The sequence below is a fragment of the Vulpes vulpes genome, chromosome 2, assembly GCF_048418805.1.
Source record: "Vulpes vulpes isolate BD-2025 chromosome 2, VulVul3, whole genome shotgun sequence".
NCBI lineage: Eukaryota > Metazoa > Chordata > Mammalia > Carnivora > Canidae > Vulpes > Vulpes vulpes.
In genome coordinates this window covers 88,196,849-88,221,668 of record NC_132781.1, presented here as the reverse complement: position 1 = coordinate 88,221,668, position 24,820 = coordinate 88,196,849, and the positions used below count along the sequence as shown (strand labels likewise).

Here is a 24,820-nt window from a genome sequence, read left to right as displayed (position 1 = left end):
TTGCTTTTTCTGCTTTCCCTAAATCCAAGCCCTTTTCTTGGTCCTCTCCCCCAAGACATTAAAAATACCAAAACCATGAATATTCTTGAGCTTCACTGTGGACATGGTATCTGTGGGCTGAACTTGCTTCCTGAAAACAAGTATGAATCCCTGTTTCTTCAAGAAAATCCTCTGAGTTCTAAACATGGATTTCTAACCAAATTTTTAAAAGAAAACCCTTCTGTAAATTGTGGGTTGCCAAAATGAACAAACATATTTACAAATTCTAGTTGAGGAATGCATGGAGGGTTGAGTGCTGTTCTAACAGTAAATGAAAAGTTTTAAGTATAACAAGTTTGGGCATTCTGTACTCATTCTTTTCATGGGCAAAATTTCTTTTTTGAGAACTTGATTTTCCCATCTTTCCCCTAAATGCCAACAGCTGTGGTATGAATTTAGCATTTGCAAACCAACCCCCATGCCTCTGCATCTTATCTCCATTCCCCCTATCCAAGATTCTGTGACAGGCATAGGAATGAGATTAGAGAACAGGGTGGAGGGCCGGGGGTAGCCCCATTCACACTGTTGACTAAATTGCCATGGTCCTTGGGCCCTGAGTGTTGGAGAGCAGCTGCTTTACCCACCTGCCTCCAAACCTCTGGTTCAGCTTCTCTGTGCTGCCAGAACACACCACCTCTTGGTCTTCAAAGGTTTGAGGATTTGTTGCATGCTTTGCTAGGTTGGCTCTAGCTAAGAGGTCACATAGAGGGCCAGCAGTCACAAGTCTGTTTTGTTTTCTTCGTCAAGAAAACATTTCTTTATTCCCAGCTATGTGGCAAAAGCAGTTGAGCAAACCCTTTATTCCAAATGTACTTCTGGTTTGACTCCAGCCCATCTTTGGTACGATCTCACCATTTTCTGAGGACGTAGCAGAATTGATTAGGCCTCTGAAGCCCAAAGTGTGGGACTGGTTTCCACTGACTGCTCTTTGCCCTGAGCAGTCACTTCTTTCAAGATAACCAACTAAACTGGCCGTGGAGCTACGCTATATGTGAATTCTGAGCTTTGTTTTCTTACTTCTTGGGATATAACCTTGAGTGGAAATTGTCCTACATTGTGGCTCTATTTTTCCTGAAGGTTTAAGGCCATGATAATGTCCAACCTTGCTTTTGGCTCAGGAGATTCAGAAGATAGTGACTTTGGGGCCCTCAAGATTTTCACTCAGTTTGCAGAAGCAAAGCACCTCTTGGGATAGAATTATAATTGTTATAATTATTATATAATAACCATAATAATGACTTTTGTTTTAGAACTTTCACTTTTATATATTTCGTTTGGTTATAAAAACGGTTCTCTAATATAAGTTGAATAGTCCTAATTTTATAGATGAGGAAATGTAGGTTCAGAGGTGATTGAATTCTAATAAATGAAGGAGGTGGGTTTTTTTTTTGTTGTTGTTTTGCTTTAGTTATTAGATCTTATATATTTATTTGAGAGAGCGTGACAGAGAGAGTGAGCACAAATGTGGTGAGAGGAAGAGGGAGAAGCAGACTCCCTGCTGAGCAGGGAGCCCAGTGTGGGACTTGATCCCAGAACCATGGGATCCTGACCTGAGCTGAAGGCAGATGTGTAACCAACTGAGCTACTCAGGTGCTCCTAGGAGCCAGGTTTTAGACCCAGGTTGTTCTGACTCCCAGCCCAGAGATATTTTTCGTGTGTCATGCTCCCTCACAAAGAAGGCAAGAACCATCTTCTTTCTCAGTCCAAGTGACGAAGCTAGTTACTACACCAAACATAGTCATGAAACATCAATTTAAATCTGACATTAGAATAGAAAACAGTCATCACAGCATGCCTGTTAAATGAATTTAACAAACCTCTATACCAGTCAGAGGTCCTGGTATCCAGTATCTGAACCTGAATTTTTCTCATTTAAGAAATAGAGTTGGTAGCCTGCTTTCTTTCTTCACAGGACTGTTAATGTATGCTTGAAGATAGTATTACTATTTTTTAATTCTGAAGACCTTTTACTCCAGTTATAATTCCTTCACCTTAGACGCTCTTGAAGATGTTAGGAGGAGAAGAACATATTGCCATTGCTCATGAAGATGTTTAACACTTAGCTGAAATCATATGATGAATAGGTCTAGAGACAAGAGATTTCTTGTATTGTCATAGGAAGTCATAGGCGAGCCTCTGAGCTCTTTGGAATCCAGCGCTGAGTAAGCTGAAATATTTAGTACTGAGCCCTCTACCTGGATGTTGATACCAGGATAGCAGTTTCTGTGCTCTGAGTACCCAGAACACAATCTGATACAGCGAATAAGTAATAGTCTTAGAAGCTTAAAAAATACATTTTGTTCTCTTCAATAAATTTTAAAGTGAAACAAAAATAGTGGAATGATTTAGACAGTTTACAGAAGAGGAAATTTAAAAAGTATTATTGGCCAGTTAACATGAATAACCCTGCCAACTTGATAGGTGATCATAGGAACTCACCTGAGTTGAAACAAGTACTTAATTTACCTCTCCGATTGGAGGACATTTTTTTGGAATATTTAAGGTAAATGTCAGCAAAGGGTGAGGTTGCAACAGACTGATGGGGAAGAACACTGGCACACTTCTGCAAAATAGTTGCCAGTGTATGTCGGGAGCCTTACAATTATTAATGACTTTAATTAATACAGAAAACATTCTGTAATTGTTTTCTTATAGAAATAATATAGTCCCAGGTTGCACAAATCTTTATCCCTGAGGATATCAATATGGTGTTAATTATAATTGCAAAATATTAGAAACAAGTGTTCAGTAGCAGGGGATTAGGTAATTATTCAGCAACTCTACAGTGGAATATAATCAGCCATTTGAAATCATGGTTTTAAAGCATATTTTAGTGGTAAGATAAAAGTAATACACAAACCTGTTTACACATAAAATTTATCAATAGGAATAGATATTTATATATCTCAAAAGTAGTAGTCATCTTTGGGCAAAGGGTTTACTTTTTAAATTTTTATTTATTTATTTGTTTGTTTATTTAGATTTTGTTTGTTTATTCATGAGAGAGACACACAGAGAGAGGCAGAGACACAGGCAGAGGGTGAAGCAGGGTCCATGCAGGGAGCCCGATGCAGGGCTCGATCCCGGGTTTCCAGGATCACGCCCTGGGCCGAAGGTGGTGCTAAACTGCTGAGCCACCTGGGCTGCCCAGCGTTTACTGTTTTTTTTTTTTTTTTGCGTTTACTTTTTTAAATATACTTACTGTATTTTCCAAAAGTTCTACAATATGAATATAATGCATTTTTTTAAAGTCAGAAAAACATTATTTGAGAAAAAGTATTCAGGTGAGGGGAGTGTCTTCATTAAATTCAGATCTTTTAAAATGTAAAATAAAATTTTAACTACAAGTTACAGTTCAACAAGTGTATGAATAAAGTAAGTGGATTGCCGAGAGGTTATTGATTTAAGAGAAAAAAATAGCAAACCACTGTAGGTGATGCTCACATTTTTTTCTGGTAGTTATAAATAAGCCACAGTTTTTTCTAGACTAGGAGGTACTAAGTTGGAAATTTCCAATGATGTTTGATTTGCACTACCTGTTTCACATAGTGCCTGTATTTTACAAGTGAAGAAAGCTTAAAATTTTGAGTAGAAAGAGAATTTGTTTCTAAATACTTCTTGAAATTTTGGTATTTCTGGAAAAGATTTAATGATTGCTGGGATTGAGTACAAGATTGACTTGCTATGAAGAATACTTGATCAGTATTTTGAATTAAATGGGTTCAGGTGGATTATTTGACTTTTACTTAAGTTTAAATATTTATGGTCAGACAGATGATATAACATGTTGAATATGCATGCTTACAAAACGTTGAACTCTGCATTTTATTTTACAGTGTAGCTCTCGCAATATATTACCACATCAAAAACAGGTATGTGGATGATTAGTTTTGTGCTAAAAATGTTACGCGTTATTTCCTGTTATGTTTTTCCTATTTTTTTCCTATTATGTCCTAGTTGCTTCAGTCTTTGTACTCTTTACTCATGTTTTCATGGAATTTCTAGAGTTCACGTAATTTACGAGAACTTGCCAGGTAAGTCCTGAACTGCTTCTCAAGCAGAGGAAACCAAATGGGTATTTGTATTTGAAGTCCGCAAAACAGAACAAATCTTTTTTTTTTAATTCTTTTGTATATTTTTTAATTGGAGTTCAATTTGTCAACATATAGCATAACACCCAGTGCTCATCCTGTCAAGTGCCCCCCTCAGTGCCCATCACCCAGTCACTCCAACCCCCTACCCACCTCTCTTTCCACCACCCCTTAGAACAAATCTTCTTGATAACGCTCAGCTTCCTTTTCACTTTTGATTTTCTTTTTTTTTTTTTTAAGATTTTATTTATTTATTCATGAGCAACCCAGAGAGAGGTAGAGACTTAAGCAGAGGGAGAAGCAGGCTCCATACAGGAAGCCCGATGTGGGACTCGATCCTGGGATCACACCCTATGCCAAAGGCAGACTCTCAACCACTGAGCCACTCAGGCACCTCAATGATTTTCTGTATAATTTGCTTAAACAGTCTTTCTTTTATAAAATATTATTTTAAAATTTTACTGTGTGCAACATCAACATGAGAAAAAATGTTTATAGTTTTAAGTTAGTAGAAGAAATTTTGGTGTAAATTTAGACATAAACTCACGTAGAAATAGACTTCTGTCTGATATAAGTGTGTTCAGAGACAAACTTAGTTAATTTAAGAAGTCAATTGAAACGGAATCATGGAAAAATCACTTTAGAAATTTGCCTCAAACATTTTATTTCAACATAAATGTTTAAAAGTACATTCATTGCCAATTTTTTATGCATCGAACTTTTGCTTTGAACATTGGGCACTGATTAGAGTACTAAAGTGACTTTATTTTATAAGCCACCCCTGTAATTCATCCTTTCCACATATATATAGTTTTTTTTAATCAATAGAAAACAAAAGACATTTACAAAATAATCTGAGTGTAGAATCTTTTGGGTTTTGACCATACATAATCTATAGCAAATTTATTGTTGGTGATAACCTTTTATTGGCTCTTTGCAAAGCATTCCTTCTTCATTTTCATAAGAACAAAGCCACTCATTGTAGTCAGATTTCATTGATTAATGTGACATTTTCATATGTTATATAACAATAAATATGAACCAGTTCTGGGAATAAGCACAGCCACCTCTTGGTTAGCATGGATCTCAATGGGTGGGGGCTATATCACCTTTAGTCTGTTTACCAAAGGGGCAATTGGAGAGTTGTGGTAGGTCAGCAAAGGGGAACTTCTGATGAACAGTGTTATGAGAAAACACAAACACCTGGAAGCAAACACCTGGAAAGGTATTCTCTGTAATGACCTTTTTCTGCATTGTAATTGTGATTCATAGTTCATTGTGGGGTTTGAGAATTTAGATTTAAGAATTTAGAAAATGTAGCATTGTGGAACTTTGAACCTTGACCAGAATAGTGTATCAGTGAAAGTGCAAATTTTTGTCTTGCTGCCCATTTCTCAGATAGCAGTTCAAACTTTTAAACATTTAGGTCTTAAATAACAATGTAATACCATTAGTGAAACTCAGATGTTCTTTCAGACCAGTTTTGCATTAGCATCTCTAAGTGATTTCTCAGTTCTTAGACTGCAGTGGATTTCAAAGTTATTTTGTTGCCATAACTGGTAATAATAAGAGCCAGCTTTATGAAGCACTGACTACCCTGATCAGCTATTTATATGCATTATCTCATTTATTTTTAAAAACAGTACCATGAGGTGATATGTTATCTCTATTTTAGAGGTAAAGAAACTGAGGCACAGGGATATTAAATAATTTGCCTAAGATAGCACAGCTAATGAACTGGGGAATTGAGGATTGAACCCAAACAATATACTGAGACTTTTAATCATATAATCTAGTGGGTTAATGGTGATAAATTGACCAAAAGTTAGTGAGTAGAAGTGGAGAAAATCCAACTAAAAAAGCAAGTGTTTAGAAACAAGCATGATAAATCCACAGATTATAACCTGAAGATCTTTGGGAAGAGGTGGCATGACTCTGTAGATTTTCTTCTCGATCAGTCATACTGGCCTCACTTCTGGAGCTGGTGGTAGATACAGTAGCTTGATAGAGAGGCTGCTACTCAGCTGGGATACATAGCTAGCCGGCTTGCTTGCTTGCTTGCTTGCTTGCTTGCTTTCAAGGGCATGCACAGGGGTGGGGGTGTTGGGGAGAGAGAGAGAGAGACAGAATTTGAAGCAGGCTCCATACCTAGTGCAGAGCCTGACATGGGGCTCGATCTCACAATCCTGAGATCATGACCTGAGCCAAACTTGAGAGTTGGACGCTTGACTAACTGAGCCACCTTGGCACCTCTGGGATACATAGCTTTCTTTCCTTTTATTATATTTTAAATATTTGTGTATTTATTTGAGAGAGAGAGAAAACTAGTGGGAGGGGCAGGAGAAGGAGAGAGAATCTCAGGCAAACTCCATGCTGAGTGTGGAGCCCAAAGTGGGGCTCGATCCCAGGACCCTGACATCATGACCTGAGCTGAAACCAAGAGTGGGATGCTTAACTAACTGTGCCACCCAGGTGCCCTGGGATTCATTTCTCAGAGGAGTCAATTTTCTTCCAGAGTCATTTTAGCTTAAATTCTTAATCCTCATTTTATATTTTTCATCCTATGTTTTTATTTTTAAACTTACTTCTGGTGAGTATTTCTCTAGAATGCTGAAGGGCTTTTAAGGGTCTGTTATTCATCAGGCATATTGATCAGAGCTGAACTGCCCAAGAAAATGGGGTGCAGGGCCAGGTTTTGTCTTTTACCCAGCACCTCAAATATCTTGCAGAGGTTGTTAGTGAGATGAGAACCAACTGGTTCTTCATAACCAGGTCATTATAAAAGGAAGTGTAACTGAGTGCACCCAGAAGGAGCTATCTTTGTTTTCAGACCCTGTTATCAGGTCCTACCTAGTCCTTTCTTTTACTACAGCTCATCTAAAGCTTTATTGGCTATATTCCCATAGGCTAGTGAAAATGAACACAGGTATGAATGCCCAAAGCTTTAAAAATAATTCCTGTTGTATAAATAGAGTAATAACTTAGCTGTTCAATTAAGCTCTTTTTTCTTTTTTTTTTAAAAGATTTATTTATTTTTTTATTCATGATAGACATATATATAGAGAGAGGCAGAGATACAGGCAGAGGGAGAAGCAGGCTCCATGCCAGGAGCCCGACGCGGGACTCGATCCTGGGACTCCAGGATCGTGCCCTGGGCCAAAGGCATGCGCTAAACCGCTGAGCCACCCAAGGATCCCCTTAAGCCCTTTTGTCTATATTATTTTTATGCAGGCAGTAAATTTATAGAGCAGAAATTGTGGTGTTTACTATGAAAGGTATATGTTAGGGACAGGTCTATACCCTTCTGATATCCACAAGCCTAATAGACTTCGGAAGCACAGAATTTATATGCTGTTACCAAAGCACCAGTTTCCAAATTTGGTTTTTAAAGAACCATTTTTAGGCAGAAGTCAAATGACATAAAACAGACGAAAGCAGAGCTTTGCTGGTGAAGTGTGCAGTTCATCTCTGTAGAGCCCAACCAAGCTCAAGGTACTGTCACCACGTTAAATGACATTTTCTGGCCTAGTAGCAACCAACCATTCTTTTATAGGTTTATGGGTTACTGAGTTAAGCTTTTCTACACATCAACTCTTGTTTTTCAATATAAAATTGTGAAACTCTTAATTAAGAAAGTGTTTAAGTTGTATGTTCTAAAAACTCCAAATTAGTTTCTAGAACATCCTGAATGTTCATTTTTATCAAACTTCTTTCCATTCAACTACTGTATAGGGATGGTTTAAGCATATCCATCTGCCTTTGCTGAGAAGCAAAATGTTTAAAGAAGTTTGTCACTTGCTTAGGTTTGGTTCATTTGAATACTCAGAAAATGAAAATCTCAATATTTTTGCTTAGGTTAATTCAACTAAATGTGGTTTATAACCTTTGTTTCATAGACTGTTCAGACAAAAATGATTAAATATTATACATAAGAAAATTACTTGTGGATAACCAATAGCATCTCCTACATTTAACATTGACTTTAGTTTCTTGAAATATGTCAAATCAAAATATATTTTTATCTTATTTTGAATGACATTCTTGCAGAAAGTAAACTCTATTGTCTCTTATTTTCCCCACCAGGGACCCAGATGGAAGGATGCTCTTAGATATTTTTGATGAAAACCTTCACCCTCTTTCGGTAATCTCCTCCTGATGTTGTTTAATTATTTCTCTTTTGTTTTTATTGGGTGGCCAGTCATCTGAAACTCTTTCCTTCCCCAGAAATCCGAAGTGCCACCAGATTATGACAAACACAACCCCGAGCAGAAACAGATTTACCGGTTTGTTCGGACACTGTTCAGTGCTGCTCAGCTGACAGCTGAATGTGCCATTGTCACCCTGGTGAGTGCCTTCATGATGACTGCAGCGATTCTGTAGTTCGCTGGCAGAGATGGTAAGCAGAGAGTCTTACCAGCTACCTTAGGGAAACTACATCTTCGCCTTCAAGGTTGTCTTTGTTGTGGTTGTTGTTGTTTTGGAAGAATACATAATGGATCTCCCAAAAAAGGGTGTGAAGTCCATTCCATAGTCCCCACTGAAAGTCAATTATAAAATCACATTCAAAACCAATAAATGTCCAGGTTTCCTGTTGTTGATTCTGTGCAAAGATTTTAATGACATTAATAAGATCCGATGGACACATATATCCTGTGTGAATACCTGTATAGGAAGACGTGCTGTGTATTACTGCCTTCTCTTTTGTGATTTTTGTGTCAGTAATGTGTAAGATATTCACACACAACGTGGACATATCTGCACTTTAAGACTCAGATAAGATATAAAAATTTATAATCTTACTTAGATTCTTAAAATTTTAGGGACTATTTAGGTCAGATCTCATTTGGGAAATAGATTAACATGGAACCCGTTCTCATATACCTTTTATTGTGTGCACTTAGATAACTTAGCTCTGCCTGTGAGTAAGCCATCCCACAGGGAGATCCGAAAGCCATTCTTGTTGCTTCTGAAAAGAGATTATTGTCTACTAGAAAGTTTACAGGCCACCCAAGGACCCCTTGTATCTCTGCCACACTAAGAGCTTTGTGCCCTTCAGCTAATTCAACAGTAAACCTGTTTGTTTATTCATTCATTGGTTCATCCGTTTGTGTGTTCACTCTCTCTCTCACTGACTTGCTGCCTAATGGGTAAAACAGACATTCAGCAAGTAATCATTGGGTGATTTGGAATGATTCTAGATTCTTCTGTCCTATTTAAGAAGTATATTTATTGCTTGGCTTTCAAGTTCTTACAAAAACACGCAGCAGGGGTGCAGGGTTGAAATTGTTGTAAAGGGAAATGGCGATAAAGAGAAAAGAAGGGTAAGAAAACCAGATGACCACACGAGATTAGTACTAACCTTCATGCCATGAAGAAAGATTTATTTTGAAACTGCTACAGATGGAACATGGTGGGGATTTTTTTAACTCTAATTCCTAAGAAAATTATGACCTGTTTGTGACCTGATAAAAGTTACTAGCATGAAGCGGTTAGTGTCCTGTGGAGGACAAGGGCTGAGATTTTAATCCCTGCCACTTTCCCAGCTTTAGACGAGATATTAAGAGAACATCTGAGGTGCATTCCATTTCCAAGGGTGACAGGGAGCCTTGGTTAGTTCATGTCTTTGGAGTGCTGTAGGAGTGGTGCATTTTTGTCAGTAGCTATGGAAACCTTCACTTGACGTGTTCAATAAACTGGTGACTTCACAGGAGATGAGCTTGTATTGGGGTCGTGGTATTTACAACCTAATGAGAGATGAGCAGCTTCGGAGTCCCACGTAGTAGGTACATTACTGCAGACAACTTCTGGCTGCTGCTGCTGCTTGTGGTGGCTGAGAGCCCTTTCTATGATCATTCTGCCCTTCTCTGTGCCGCTTCAGATCAGAAGCAGCCATTCAGAACAAGTTCAGTCTAGAGTTGACAGAGAAGCATTAATCACTACCTTTCTCCAGGGAATTGTCTGGTGTCTTGGCATGCTGCCCAGGATGAAGCTGGGGGCGGACAGCAGTTAGCTCTGGCCCTGTTGCCCACAAGGAACAAAACTGCAGCCTGCCTGTGGTAAGAGCTTCCAGGACCTTCAAATACCCAGAACCTAGTTTACTCAAAGCAAATATTTCACAGCTTAATTACCTTTGTTTTAAAAGAGTAACAACCTAATATCACTAGATGTATTTTTTTAGCCTTGCAGAATATTCTGAAAGTTCTGCCATTGATATTGACACATGAGGAAATTTAAAAAAGGATGAAGTAACTGAAATTGCACCTTGCTGAATTCTGATAAGTTTTTGCTTATGGGCATTGTATAATATTCCCAACAACAGCTGTGAAAAGCAGGGGTTGGGTGGAAGACCATGGTCTCCAGCTGCCCCTCCGTACGGCCTGTCCTTTCTCTCAGGAGTTACTGGGTTAACGTTAGAGCCGTGAGCAGACAGCCTTTTCAGTCCCACGTGTGGTACTTGGATAACAAAATATAGCTCCCTGTCTACGCCAGGGATTTTGATCATAAGGATGAGAAACCTACACTAAGAAGCAAAGGCAGGAGATTGATTGGGAGGTTGCAGAGTCCCATGGATCCCTGTCCTCTGAGGCAGGTTCCTCTCCCCCCACCCCCCACTGCCCCCTTCTCTGGGGCTGCCTTTTCTTGTCTCTATTCCCTTTGGGTTTGCAGCATTAAATTTCAGGCTGGCTTCTGGTCAGGTGGACGTGGCAGGGAAGTAGCTCTCCTAACCTTGGCGCTCTATTCCTGTGTAATAAGTGTAAGTCCCAACACTGGCTAATTCAACCTCTTGTGTTTAGGTCAGATTTTGGAGAGGAGATGAATTTTGATTGGCTTCATCAGTGACTGGTCCAGTTCCTTTGGGTCAGATGTTTGCCCTTGGAACAGTCAGTTCTTACCCAGAGGTGATAGGACAGAAGGGCCCAGGCTCTGTCTCCAGCCATTGTTTTCCTTACTCTGCTAAACACCTCCAGCAGTTCCTCCAGCAGTTCTGTGTTCCTTGAGGAAGACAGAAAGAAGGCCTTTATGTGACCTCTAATAGGATTGGGCCACCTCTCATCTCAACTGAGCCGCCACCACTCTCCCATCTGGGCCTCTTGGTCTTTCCTGCACATACCGGCACCTGCCTTGGGACTTGAGCACTTGACACCATTGCCAGGAATCCTCTTTCCCAGGTAGCATGTGCCACGACCCTGCCTTCCTTTAAGTCTTCACTCAAAGGGCCCATCCGAGGGGGCCATCATACTTTGAATTGTAACCTCCCTTCTCCCCCATGTTCCCTCTCATCATTTCCTGTTTTTTCTTCAAGCACTTGTCACCAATTAACATTCTTTAGGCTTTAGTCATTTATCTTATTTTGTTTATAAGTTCCATGATTAAGAGGTCTTTAAAATCTTTTTGTCTTTCTTACTCACTGCAATATGACCAGCATCTGGAACACAGCAGGTACCTAATGAATACTAAATGTCAGAGTAAGTGTAGTAATAGCTACCTGCTGCTGAAGCAATAAAAGTGGTGTTGGTGCACCTCACACTTTGATACCTAGGGAGCATTTGGGAGCTATTTGCTGTAGTTACCCCTTATCCCAGGGTTTGGTAACTTGGAACTCCTGTTCTGCTGTTTCACTGCTTAAGTTATTAAGGTAAGCTTTCTGAGGGGAGGATGGCCAAGTCTGTAGTTTGGGGACACTGCTCAGCCACTCCCCTGACTGAGTGTTGCTTACAAGGTTGGCCTTGTAACCATGCAACCATACTGGAGGGCTGCAGTGATGTGATGGGCTGGAGAGGAGGTCAGTAGCTGATGGGGAGGAAGCAGGCATAAAGAGGGGGAGTTGGGAAGAATGGGGGTGGCACCTACTGGAAATAACCAGACAGAGGAGATGTAGTACCTTTTTATTAATTCCTTATTTTTCGTAGCTTTATTAAAATGTAGTCTAACTTACCATAAAATCCACTTAAAGAGAGCACTTCAGTGGTTCTCTGTATCTTGTGCAACAACCATCACCATAACCTAATATTTCAGAATATTCTCATCCCCCCATAAAGAAACCCTTCACCCTTTAGCCGCCACTCCCCATCCCCAGTCCCACCCTAGGCCCATGTAACCCCACTAATCTATTCTCTTTCTTAAGGGACTTGCCTGTTCTAGACGTAGAATGGATCCATATAATATGTGGTCTTTTGTAACTGGCTTTTCACTTACGGTAATGCTTTCAGACATCATCCATTTTGTAACTTGTAGAGTATTTCATTCTTTTTTGTTGCCAAATGTTCTAGTTTCTTTATTCAAATTCATCAGTTGATGGACATATGAGTGTCTCTTTTTTAGTTATTATGAATAATGCTGCTGTGAACATTTGTGTACATGTTTTTGAGTAGGCATATATTTTCATTTCTCTTGCTGTATACCTAGGAGTGGAATTGCTAGGTCATATGGTAACTCTTAAATTTGTTGAGGAACAGTCTGTTTTCCAGTATGGTTGCACCATTTTTTATTCCCATTGGCAGTTCCCTAATAGGACGGTTCCAGTTTCTCCATATTACATTCTTGTCAGCACTTTTTGTTGTCTGTTTTGATTCTAGCCATTCTAGTGGGTATAAAGTGTTATCTCATTGTAGTTTGGGTTGGTATTTCCCTAAAGATTAATAATGTTGACCATCTTTTCGTGTGTTTACTGGCCATTTGTATATCTTCTTTGGAGAAATGTCTCTTCAAATTCTTTGATCCTCCCCCCTTTTTAAAGATTTTATTTATTTATTCATTAGAGACACAGAGAGGCAGAGACACAAGCAGAGGGAAAATCAGGCTCCCTGCAGGGAGCCCGATGCAGGACTCGATCCCAGGACCCTGGGATCATGACCTGAGCTAAAGGCAGACACTCAACCACTGAGCCACCCAGGCATCCCTCTAATTTTAGACCTTACATTTAGGTATGTGACCCATTTTGAACTCATTTTTGTGAAATAGGGGACCAAGTTTTTTTTTTTTTTTTTTTTGCATGGGATATCTGGTTCCTGCAGTGCCATTTGTTGAAGAGACTGTCCTTTACTCATTGAATTGTTTTGGAACTTTTGTCAAAAATCAGTTGACCGTAAATGTGCAAGATTATTTCTGGACTTTCAGTTTTATTCTGTTGATCTGTATTTCTTTATACCCACACCACACTGTCTTGATTACCATAGCTTTGTAGTTGAAATCAGAAAGTATAACTCTAGGGGCACCTGGGCAGCTCAGTCAGTTAAGTGTCTGACTCTTGATTTTGGCTCAGGTCATGATCTCAGGGTCTTGAGGTTGGGCTCTGTGCCAGTTGAGAAGCCAACTTAAGATTCTCTCTCTCTCTCTCTCTCTCTCTTCCTCTGCCCTCCCCCTACTCTCTCTCTCTCTCTCAAGAAGAAGGAAGGAAGGAACTATGACTCTCCCAACTGTTCTTCTCTTTAAGATCTTTTTGACTATTCTATGACCCTTAAATTTTCAGTTTTAAAATTAGCTTGTTTCTGCAAAAACAAACAAGCAGAAACAAAACCAGCTAGGATTTTGATGGGGACTACATTGAATATGTAGATCAATTTGGGGAGTATGTCAGTCTTAACACTAGGAAGTCTTCTAATCTGGAATATGGGATATCTTTCCTTTTAGATTTCCTTCAGTTTCTTTCAGCAGCTTTATAGTTTTCAGGGCACATGTCTTGCACTTCCTTTGCTAAATTTATTCCTAGGCTTTTCATTCTGTTTCATGCAATAGTATTGTAGAATTGTTTTCTTCATTTTCATTTTCAGATTGTTTATTGCTAGTGTATAGAAATACAATTTATTTTTTTGGATTCCTTTCTCATTGCTGAACTCATTTTAGTTTTTATAATATTTACTAGATTCTTTGAATTTTATATATGCAGGATCCTGTCATCTGCAAATAGGTATAGTTTTACTTCTTCCTTTCTAAGCTGAATGCTTTTTACTGGTTTTTCTGGCATATTTGCCTTGGCTAGACCTTTAGTGCAGTTGAGTAGAAGTGTGAGAGTGTACATCCTTGTCTTGTTCATGATCTTATAGGGAAAGCTTTTGGGCTTTTTCTGTTAAATATAATGTTAACTGTGGGTTTTTCATAGATGCCTTTTGTCAAGTTGAGGAAATTCCCTTCTATTCTTAATTTGTGGAGTTTTTTTTTTTTTTTCTTAAAAGAGTTTTGGATTCTGTCAAATGCTTTTTCAGCATATGTTCAGATTGATCATGTGATTTTTTTCCCTTTATTTTATTAATATGTTAAAATCAACCTTGCATTCCTGGGATAAATTATTATACTTTTTTAAAAAGGTTTTATTTATTTGAGAGAGAGAGAGAGGACACGTGCACACGAGTGGGGGTGGGGAGGGGCAGAGGAAGGGAGAAGCAGGCTCTGCTGAGCAAGGAGTTTGACATGGCACTTTATCCCAGGACCCTGTGATCATGGCCTGAGCTGAAGGTAGATGCTTAACCAACTGAGCCACCCAGACGTGCCTCCCCCACCCCCCGCCGCTGATAAATTATCCCACATGGTTGTGGTATATAATTATTGTTATGTGTTGCTGGATTGGATTTACTAGTATTTTGTTCAGAATTTTTGCATTATATTTGTAGGGGATATTGTTCTTTGATTTTCTTGTGGTCTCTTTTGTTTTGGAATCAGCATAATACTGATCTCATAATTAGGAAGTATTCCTTCTATTTTTCTGAAGAGTTTTAAGATTGGTATTAATTCTTAAATGTTTGGTAGAATTCACTACTAAAGTCATTTTGGTTAGTATTTTTCTTTGTTGGAAGTTTTTATATTACAAATTCAATCTCTTTCCCTATAGGTATATTCCAATTATCTATTTCTTCTTCAATTAGTGTCTTTTAGGAATTTGTCCATTGCATCTAAATTATCCAATTTGTTGATAACAGTTGTTTGTAGTATTCCCTTACAATTTTTAAAAATTTCCGTAAAGTCCATTGTAATGCCTCCTTTTGTTTCTGCTTCTGCTGATTTTAGTCTTCTTTCCTTTTTTCTTGGTCTGGCAAAAGGTTTATCAATTTTAGTGATCTTTCTAAAGAACCAAAATTTAGTTTTACTGATTTTCTACTTTTCTATTCTCTTTCATTTATTTCCATTGTAATCTTTATTAATTCCTTCCTGCTGCTTGCTTTACATTAGTTTGTGCTTTTTTTTTTTTTTTTTTTTTTTTTTTTGGTCTGGTTACTTGTGGATATTGTTTAGAAAAATCAATTGTATATTGTTTCACTTGGTAGAGAATTAAAATACACAAGTGGGACTCAAGAAGTTATAGCTTAAGGTGGAAGGTTAGGTTATTGATTTGAGATTGTCCTTTTTTAATGTAGGAATTTAATAAATTTCCCTCTAAGCTTCGACTACTTTGCATAAATTTTGGCATGTTGTGTTTTCATTTTTATAGATATATTTTCTTGAGTAAGCTTTTAATTTTAGATGTACAGAAAAATTGTGAAGATAGTATAGAATTCCTATGTACCTCACACCCAGTTTATTACTAATATCTATAAAATTACATAACATCTATGATGTTATTAGCCTCTTGTATTTGAATGATATATTTGTCATAATTAAAGACCTGATACTGAGACATTAACTAAAGTTCATGGTTTATTTAGATTTCCTTAGTTTTTCCCATTGTCCTTTTTCTTTCTCAGGATCCCGTCCAGGATACATTACATTTAGTTGGCATGTCTCCTTAGGTTCCTCTTGTGTGTAATTGTTTCTCAGACGTTCCTTGTTCTTTTGTTTTTTTTTTAAGTTTTTATTTAATTCCAGTTAGTTCATTTATAGTGTTGTTATGTTAGTTTCAGTTGTACAATATAGTGATTGAACAATTCCATACATCAGGCCTGTGTTCATTACAAGTGCACACCCTAATCTCTATCACCTATTTAACCCATCCCCATGCCACCCTCCCCTCTGGTAACCATCAGTTTGTTCTCTATAATTAGAGTCTGTTTCTTGGTTTGTCTCTCTCTCTCTCTTTTTTTCCCCCTTTCCTTGTTTATTTGTTAAATTGCACATGTGAGTGAAATCATACTGTTATTTGCCTTTCTCTGACTTATTCGCTTAGCATTATACTCTCAGGCTCCATCCATGTTGTTGCAAATGGCAAGATTTCATTCCTTTTTAATGGCTGAATAATATTCGTGTGTGTGTGTGTACGTACCACATCTTTATCCATTCATCAGTCATTGGACATGTTGGCTGCCTCCATAATTTGGCTATTGTAAATAATGCTGCAGTAAACATTGAGGTGCATGTATCCCTTTGAATTAGTGTTTTTGTGTTCTTCGTTAAATACCCAATAGTGTGATGGCAGGATCATACAGAATACTTCCATTTTTAACTTTTTGAGGAACCTCCTTACTATTTTCTGCACTGGCTGTACCAGTCTACATTCCCACCAAGAGTGCGTGAGTGTTCTTTTTTCTTCAGGTCCTCGCCAACACCTGTTGTGTCTTGTATTGTGTCAGATTTTAACCATTCTGACAGGTTTAAAGTGGTGCCTCATTGTGGTTTTGATTTTCATTTCCCTGATGGTAGGTGATGATGAGCATCTTTTCTTTTCTTTTTTTTTTTTAAGATTTTTATTTATTTATTCATGAGAGACACACAGAGAGAGAGAGAGAGAGTCAGAGACACAGGCAGAGGGAGAAGCAGGCTCCATGCAGGAAGCCTAACATGGGACTCGATCCCGGGTCTCCAGGATCAGGCCGTGGGCTGACAGCAGCGCTAAACCGCTGAGCCACCCAGGCTGCCCGATGAACATCTTTTCATGTGTCTGTTGGCACCTCTATGTCTGACATTGGGGAGATGTCTGTTCATGTCTTTTGGCCATTTTTTAATTGGATTATTTGTTTTTTGGTATTGAGTTTTCTGAGTTCTTTATATATTTTGGATACTAACCATTTATCAGATATGCCATTTGCATGTATTTTCTCCCATTGTATAGGTTGTCCTTTACTTTTGTTGATTGTTTCTCTTGCTTTGCAGAAGCTTTTTATTTTGACGTAATCCCAAGAGTTTATTTTTGCTTCTGTTTTCCTTGCCTTAGGAGGCATATCTAAAACAAAAAAATTGGTATGCCTGACATCAAGAAGTTACTATCTATATTGTCTTGTAGGGTTTTTTTTTGTTTCAGATCTCACATTTAGGTCTTTAATCCATTTTGAATTTACTTTTGTCTATGGTGTAAGAGAGTGGTCCAGTGTCATTCTCTTGAACATAGCTGTCCAGTTTTCCCAGCACCATTTGTTGAGGAGAGGGTCTTTTTTCCTTTGGATATTCTTTCCTGCTTTGTTGAAGATTAATTGACTATAAAATTATGGGTTTATTTCTGGGTTTTCTGTTCTGTTCTGTTGAATCTATGTGTCTATTTTCTGCCGTACTGTTTGCTGATCACAGCTTTGTACTATAGCTTGAAGTCTGGAACTGTGATGCTTCCACCTTTTCTTTTCTTTTTCAAGATTACATTGGCTATTTGGTGTCTTTTGTGCTTCCATACAAGAATCTAGGATTGTTTGTTCTAGCTCTGTGAAAAATGCAATTAGTATTTTGATAGGGATTGCATTAAATGTATAAATAACTTTGGGTAGTATAGGCATTAAAAAAAAAGATTTTTATTTATTTATTCATGAGAGACACAGAGAGAAGCAGAGACAGAGGCAGAGGGAGAAACAGGCTCCCTGCAGGGAGCCTGATGTGGGACTCCGTCCCAGGACCCCGGGATCATGACCTGAGCCAAAGGCAGATGCTCAACCACTGAGCCACCCAGGCTTCCCTGGGTGGTATAGGCATTTTAACGATATTTATTCTTCCCACCCATGAGCATGGAATGTCTTTCCATTTCTTGGTGTTGTCTTCATTTTCTTTCATTAGTGTTTTATAGTTTTCAGAATATAGGTCTTTCACCTTTTTGATTAGGCTTATTCCTAGGTACCTTATTATTTGTGGTACAGTTTTAAATGGGATTTTTTTTTTCTGCTGCTTCCTTATTGGTGTATAGAAATGTAACAGATTCTGTACATTGATTTTGTACTCTGTGAGTTTACTGAATTTGTTTATCAGTTCTAGCATTTTTTAGTTTCAGATTTTTTGTATAATATCATGTATCATCTGCAAATACTGAAAGTTTTACTTCTTCCTTACTGATTTGGATGCCTTTTATTTCTTTTTGTTGTCTGATTGCTGTGTCCAGGACTTCCAATGCTATGTAAAATAAATGGGAGAATGTACATCGCATCTTGTTCCTGACCTTAGGGGAAAAACTGAGGATGATGTTAGCTGTGGGTTTTTCATATAGGGCCTTTATTATGTTGAGGTATGTTTCCTCTAAACCTATTTTATTGAGTATTTTTATCATGAATGGATGTTATGCTTTGTCAAATGCCTTCTCTGTGTCTGTTGAAATGATTATATGATTTTTACCCTTTCTTTTGTTGATGTGATGTATCACATTGATTGATTTACATATATTGAACTACCGTTGCATCCCAAATTCTGCTTGATTGTGGCGAATGATTTTTTAAATGCATTATTGGATTTAGTTTGCTAATATTTGGTGAGGATTTATCTGTGCTCATCAGAGATATTGACCTATAGTTCTCCTTTTTTGTGTTGTCTTTAATAATGTTTATTTGAGAGTTTTCTTGCTTCTTGAGGTAGGCCTGTATTACTACAAACTTCCCTCTTTCCTCTTTTGCTGCATCCCAAATACTTTGGACCATTGTGTTTTCAAATTCATTTGTTTTCATGTATTTTTTTATTTCCTTTTTGATTTCTTGATTGACCCATTCATTGTTTGGTGGAATGTTATTTAACCCCCATGTGTTTGTGTTATTTCCAGATTTTTTTCTTGTTGTTGATTTCTAGTTTCATAGCATGTGGTAAGAAAAAATGCATGGTTTTAATTTGTTGAGACCTGATTTGTGGCTTAATGTATGACCTATTCAGGAGAATGTTTCATATGTACTTGAAAAGAATGTGTATTCTGCTTTTAGGGTGGAATGTTCTGAATATAACTGTTAGATCCATCTGGTCCAGTGTGTCATTCAAAGCCAACTCTTTCCTTAGTGATTTTTTTTGTTTGGATGATTTACCAATTGCTGTTAAGTGAGGTATTAAAATCCCCTACTATTATTGTATTACTGTTGATTATTTCCTTTATGTTTGTTATTAGCTGCTTTATGTATTTGAGTGTTCCCATATATGGTGCATAAATGTTTACAATTGTTATATTTTCTTGTTGGATTTTTCCTTTTACAATTATATAGTGTCCTTCTTTGTCTCTTGTTACAGTCTTTGTTTTAAAGTCCATTTTGTCCTGTATGAGTACTACTATCCCAGCTTTTTTTTTTCACTTCCATTTGCATGGTAAATAATTTTCCATCTCTTCACTTTGAATCTTCGTATGTGTTTAGGTCTGAAATGAGTTTCTTATATCTCATGATATCTTAATCATATCTTTTGATTGGAGTGTTTAGGTCATTTACATTCAAAGTAATTATTGATGGTATGTACTTATAGCCCTTTTCTTGTTTTATGGTTGTTTTTGCAGTTCTTCTCTATTCCTTCTCATTCTCTTTGCTCATATTTTGTTGGCTTTCTTTAGTGATATACTTGGATTCCTTTCTTTTTATTTTTTGGCATGTCTATGACTGGTTTTTGATTTTTGGTTGCCATTAGATTTGTATATAACATCTTCTGCCTATAGCAGTCTATATAAAATTGATAATTACTTAAGTTTGAAACCCATTCTTTACTCCTCTCCTTGTTATGTTTTAGGTATCTGGTATCATACTTTACTTCCTTTTATTCTGTGAATCCCTTGACTGAGTTTTATAGATACACCTAATTTTACTGCTTCTTGTGCTTCCTACTTTTTTTTTTTTTTTTAAACTTTTGCTTATGGTCTGTCTTTTCTACTCAATGAATCCCCTTTAACATTTCTTATAGGGCTATTTAGTAGTCATGAATTCCTTTAACTTTTGTTTGTCTGGGAAACTTTTTATCCTTCCTATTCTGAATGATTGTCTTGCTAGATAGAGTATTCTAGTCTGCAGGTTGTTTCCTTTCAGCACTTTGAATATATCATGCCACTCTCTTCTGGCCTGCAAAGTTTCTGCTGAGAAATCTGCTGATAGGCAGATTATGGGGTTTCCCTTGTATGTAACCGCCTTCTTTTATGTTGCTTTCTTTCCTTTCTTTCTTTTCTTTCTTTCTCTTTCTTTCTTTCTCTTTCTTTTCTTTTCTTTTCTTTTCTTTTCTTTTCTTTTCTTTTCTTTTCTTTTCTTTTCTTTTCTTTTCTTTTCTTTTCTTTTCTTTTCTTTTCTTTTCTTTTCTTTTCTTTTCTTTTCTTTTCTTTTCTTTTCTTTTCTTTTCTTTTCTTTTCTTTTCTTTTCTTTTCTTTTCTTTTCTTTTCTTTTCTTCATTTATTCATGAGACCCAAAGAGAGAGAGAGAGAGGCAGAGACACAGGCAGAGGGAGAAGCAGGCTCCATGCCAGGAGCCCGACGTGGGACTTGATCCTGGCACTCCAGGGTCATGCCCTGAGCCAAAGGCAGACGCTCAACCGCTGAGCCACCCAGGGATCCCTCTCTTGCTGCTTTTCACATTCTCTTTATCATCACTTTCTGCCATCTTAATTACTATGTGTCTTAATGTGGATCTCTTTGGGCTGATTTTGCTGGGGGCTCTCTCTGCTTCTTGTATTTGGATTTCTATTTACTTCCCCAGATTCAGAAGTTTTCAGCTTTATTGCTTAAATTAATTTTCTGCCTCCTTTTCTCTCTCTTCTCCTTGTAGGATCACTATAATGCAAATGTTATTATGTCTGATGTTGTCCCTGCATTCCCAATATCTATTTTCATTTTTTATTTTTTTCTCTCCTACTTGGCTCGATTGCTTTCCATTACTCTGTCCTCCTGATGCTGATCAGTTCTGCTTTCTCTCATCTACTCTTCTTCTAATGTATTTTTAGTTTCATTATTGGGTCTGATTAAACCATCTCTGATTGGTTCTTTTTTATGTTTTCTATCTCGTTGTTGAGGGTCTCATTGAAGTCCTATGCCCTTTTCTCAAGCCCAGTGAGTATCTTTATGACCATTACTTTGAATTCTCTACCATGCATATTATCTCTGTTTTGTTTAAGTCTCTTCCTGTGTTTTTTTTTTTTCCCAGTTCTTTGATTTGGAACATATTTGTCTGTCTCCTCATTTTGTCTCTCTGTGTCTATTTCTGTGTCACCTATGTCTCCTGCTCTTGAAAGCAGTGTTCTTATGAAGAAGAGGTCCTGTAGTGCCCTGCAGTGCATTGTCCCCTGTTCCCCATAATCTTGTGCTTCACTGATGTCCTGTGTATGCTGTGTGTATCCTGTTGTGGTGAGCCACTTTTGCTATCAGTCCGGTCATCTGCCGTGGTTCACTTTGCCTGTTTGGGGAAGATTTGGTCCCTGTGTGGACCAGTCTGGGACTACCTTGGGCTTGAGTTGAGTCAGCCCAGGCATTTGTCAGAGAGGTTGTAGCACCAGTGGCAGATGCTTTCCCTGTTTGGTCCTCTGAGAAGTGTTCATGGGAGGTGGCAGGGCTACAGTCAGGACCAGATGTCTACCCTTAGTCCACTGCTGTGACTACAGATGGACTGGTGTGTGAGGCCATCTTCCCCTGTCCCTGGGGTATGAGTCACCTTGGGGTTGTGCTTGTCCCTGTTGGGGCTTTTTGCACACTGCCAGACTTGTAGCACCACATTGGATGGGCCCTGGCCAAAAACACATCAAAAGAAACAAGACCACAGGATAATGCGGGTGCAGGTGGACAATGTTATTAGTAAGGTTTGTGCCAGTCCACTAAGGTAGGGGGCCTTAGCCATGGAGTCAGGCTTGCTAGGTTGGAGGGGGCTCTGCAGAAGCACCTAGGGCCAGAATGCACAGTGATAGCAAGGTTGCTTGGGCCTCCCATGGGAGGGTACCTGGAGCAGAGCAGATGCCTGACTGGAAGGAGCATGTCTACAGGAGAATGTGGGAGTATGGGGCCTTCTGTTACTTTAGGTGGAAAATGCTTGCACTGTGCCGGTTCCTGTGGGTGTCCTTGTGTTCAGGCTAGGGGGCAGGGGAAGGAAATGGCCCCTGCCAGCTTCTTTGTTCCTGGAGAAGTCTCCCAAGAGTTTTTGCACCTCTGGACACACTTGAGGTTAATAAGCAAATCTTCCTCCAGGCGTTTTTCAAACTGCTGTTCCTAATGCTGTATCTCTCCGAGGCTGTTTATTGTGCTGTCTGTTCAAGGTCAGGGACTGTTTCCTTTCACCCTTCCCACTCTCCCAGAGCTGAGCCCCCTGATTTTTAAAATTCCACATGTTAAGCACCACTGGTTGTAAGAACTTGCACAATTTGTCCTTTCTGGTTTTCAAAGCCCAGTGTTGCTGGGATTTGTCTTCCCCATGGGGGTTCCCCCTGCAGGTTCCCTGGTGTGAGAGTCTGTTTTGTCCCCTCTATACATGTCCACATGTCCCTGTGAGTCCATTTGGCTACCAGCCACGTCTGTGCCTTTGCTTTCCTCTTCAGTGTGGTTCTTCTCTACATATAGCTGGAGAGGATTCGTTCTACCAGTCTTCAGGTTGTTTTCTGGGTTATTTAACTGATATGGGTATTACCTAGTATCCACAGGGGGAGGTGAGCTTCGGGTCCTCCAACACCACCATCTTCCCCAGAAGTCTTAGGTTAACTCTTTAAAAAATTGGATTGGAATAATTTCAGTATCATTAAGATTTTGATAATATCCTTGATTCCACGAGTTTGCATTTTATTCCTCCCCCATGACTTGCAACAGTTTTGTTATAATGTAGTCGGATGAATGCTCACTGTAATTGCTCACTAACCTGTAGTTTCTAGAGACTCCTTAGGATAGTCCTTCTCATGAATTTAAATTTGGAAATTTAATTGAGCAAGAATGTCCTATTAGCAATGAATGGTCTAGGAATATTGTTTAGGAAAAATCAATTATTATTTTACTTTATTTACTTTAAAATATCCAACTGGGAGTTTACTAAAGAAATTGCAGCTGACCCTTGGCTATGTCCTTACTCACAAGTTCAGCAAGTTCATGCTATTAAGTGGAGCTTATTATGAATGCCTCATCTCCCAGTGTAACAGCTGCCTTCCCTTGGTAAATGAGTGTATTATAATATCTAATTCCTTTAGTTAGCCTGTGGATTATCAGACATGGAATGATACTTTTGGGTACTTTTTTAGTATTAAATATTATCTTAAATGTCATCAAACATACTTATTAATGTCTATCAACTATGGTATAAAGTAAGAAAGAAGAAAATTGAGTGGCCACCCGTTTGCACTGAGCCAGTGAGAATCTATTTCAGTGGGGAGCTTGGAGAGATTGGCATACCTTATCAGTATAAAGGAAGTCGTCAGGTAAACATTGTTTCACAACCTCCTTTGTCTCATGCTTTAAAAATCTGGAGGCTTAGTTAGGTCCAATCTTAGTTTTCTGCTCTTAGTTCAGTTTATTATATATTTTGTGATTCATTTTTTATTTTTATTTTATTTTTTTAGTAGAGTTGACACACAGTGTTACATTTGTTTTATGTGTACAACATAGTGATTGGACAAGTTTATATTAATGCTGTGCTTACCTCAGGTATGCCTCTTCTTGATGAAGAACAAGAAGAGTTAGTTGTCAACCTTTGTAAAATGCACAGTCTGGGGTCCCAAGGATGGAGTCTAGCTGAAAATCCATTTGACCTAGCTTGGATCTATACCTGAAGAATTACAATTTTCACACAGATGAAAGTCATGATCTAAAAATTAGCTCATTCTTTTTGCTCATTTAATATAATAAATGCCATTAAAAACTAAGATCTTCAAAAACTGAAAAGATCACTGAGCTCTAGTCCGTGACCTACTTTTTTTTTTTTTTTTTTTTTTTTACCACAACCAAATGCTGTTACATTACTCTTCAGTGAGAGAGATTTGGAAATTCCCACAAAGGTCCATATAATGCAGTTAGAATGCCATGCTGTGTGACTTCCTGTGGCTTATTTGAAGATCTTTTTGACTTTTTGCAGTTGGCACAGCAGAGTGGACTCTGTCCTCCTCTGAACTTCATCATTTACCGCTACAACGTGTCTCATGAACCAAGGACTCAGTTTCACCTTTAAATCCATTCTACCTTCATAAACGTACTTCCTTTTCCTAAATACCATTATTTGTGGTAATTTTCTTACCTAAATCCCTTAACACTAACATGTACCCTCCTGTTGCTGTATTTCAGAGCCAGAGCTCTTAGGTAGATGCTGCTGCTTATTTGTTCTGCAAGATGATGTGTCCATTACTGAAGCAGTCTGAGGTCCCACCCTTTCTTAGCATTGTGCTAAATGCTGGGCACACAAGTGGGAATGAAATGGGTCTTTGTCCTCAGGGAATTTATGGTTCACTAGGTGGAGAGACTGATGAGGCAGCTACATATATTATACTGAGAAAAGCACAGCAAGGGGGTATGTGGAAGGGTCACGCAAACTAATATGGGGGTACATACATCAAGTAGACTTGTAATGGTATCCTGTTTCATTACCTCCAGTATATGTAGGACTAGACTTGTTGGCTATTTTGTCTTTGGAATTTGAAATATGTTAGTAATTTCTTCTCATGATTTTGCCTTT

General features: G+C 38.3%; 1 protein-coding gene across 7 annotated transcripts in view; it reads left to right on the top strand.

Moving 5' to 3' along the window:
* Nucleotides 1–24,820, top strand: part of CCNY (cyclin Y) — a 235,079-nt gene that overhangs the window by 187,547 nt on the left and 22,712 nt on the right. For all 7 annotated transcript variants that reach the window (XM_026000812.2, XM_072749172.1, XM_072749173.1 and 4 more), the window contains 3 exons: nt 3,876–3,911; nt 8,214–8,271; nt 8,355–8,474. In XM_026000812.2, the coding sequence (XP_025856597.1) occupies nt 3,876–3,911; nt 8,214–8,271; nt 8,355–8,474 (214 nt within the window). The remainder of the gene's footprint in view (nt 1–3,875; nt 3,912–8,213; nt 8,272–8,354; nt 8,475–24,820) is intronic.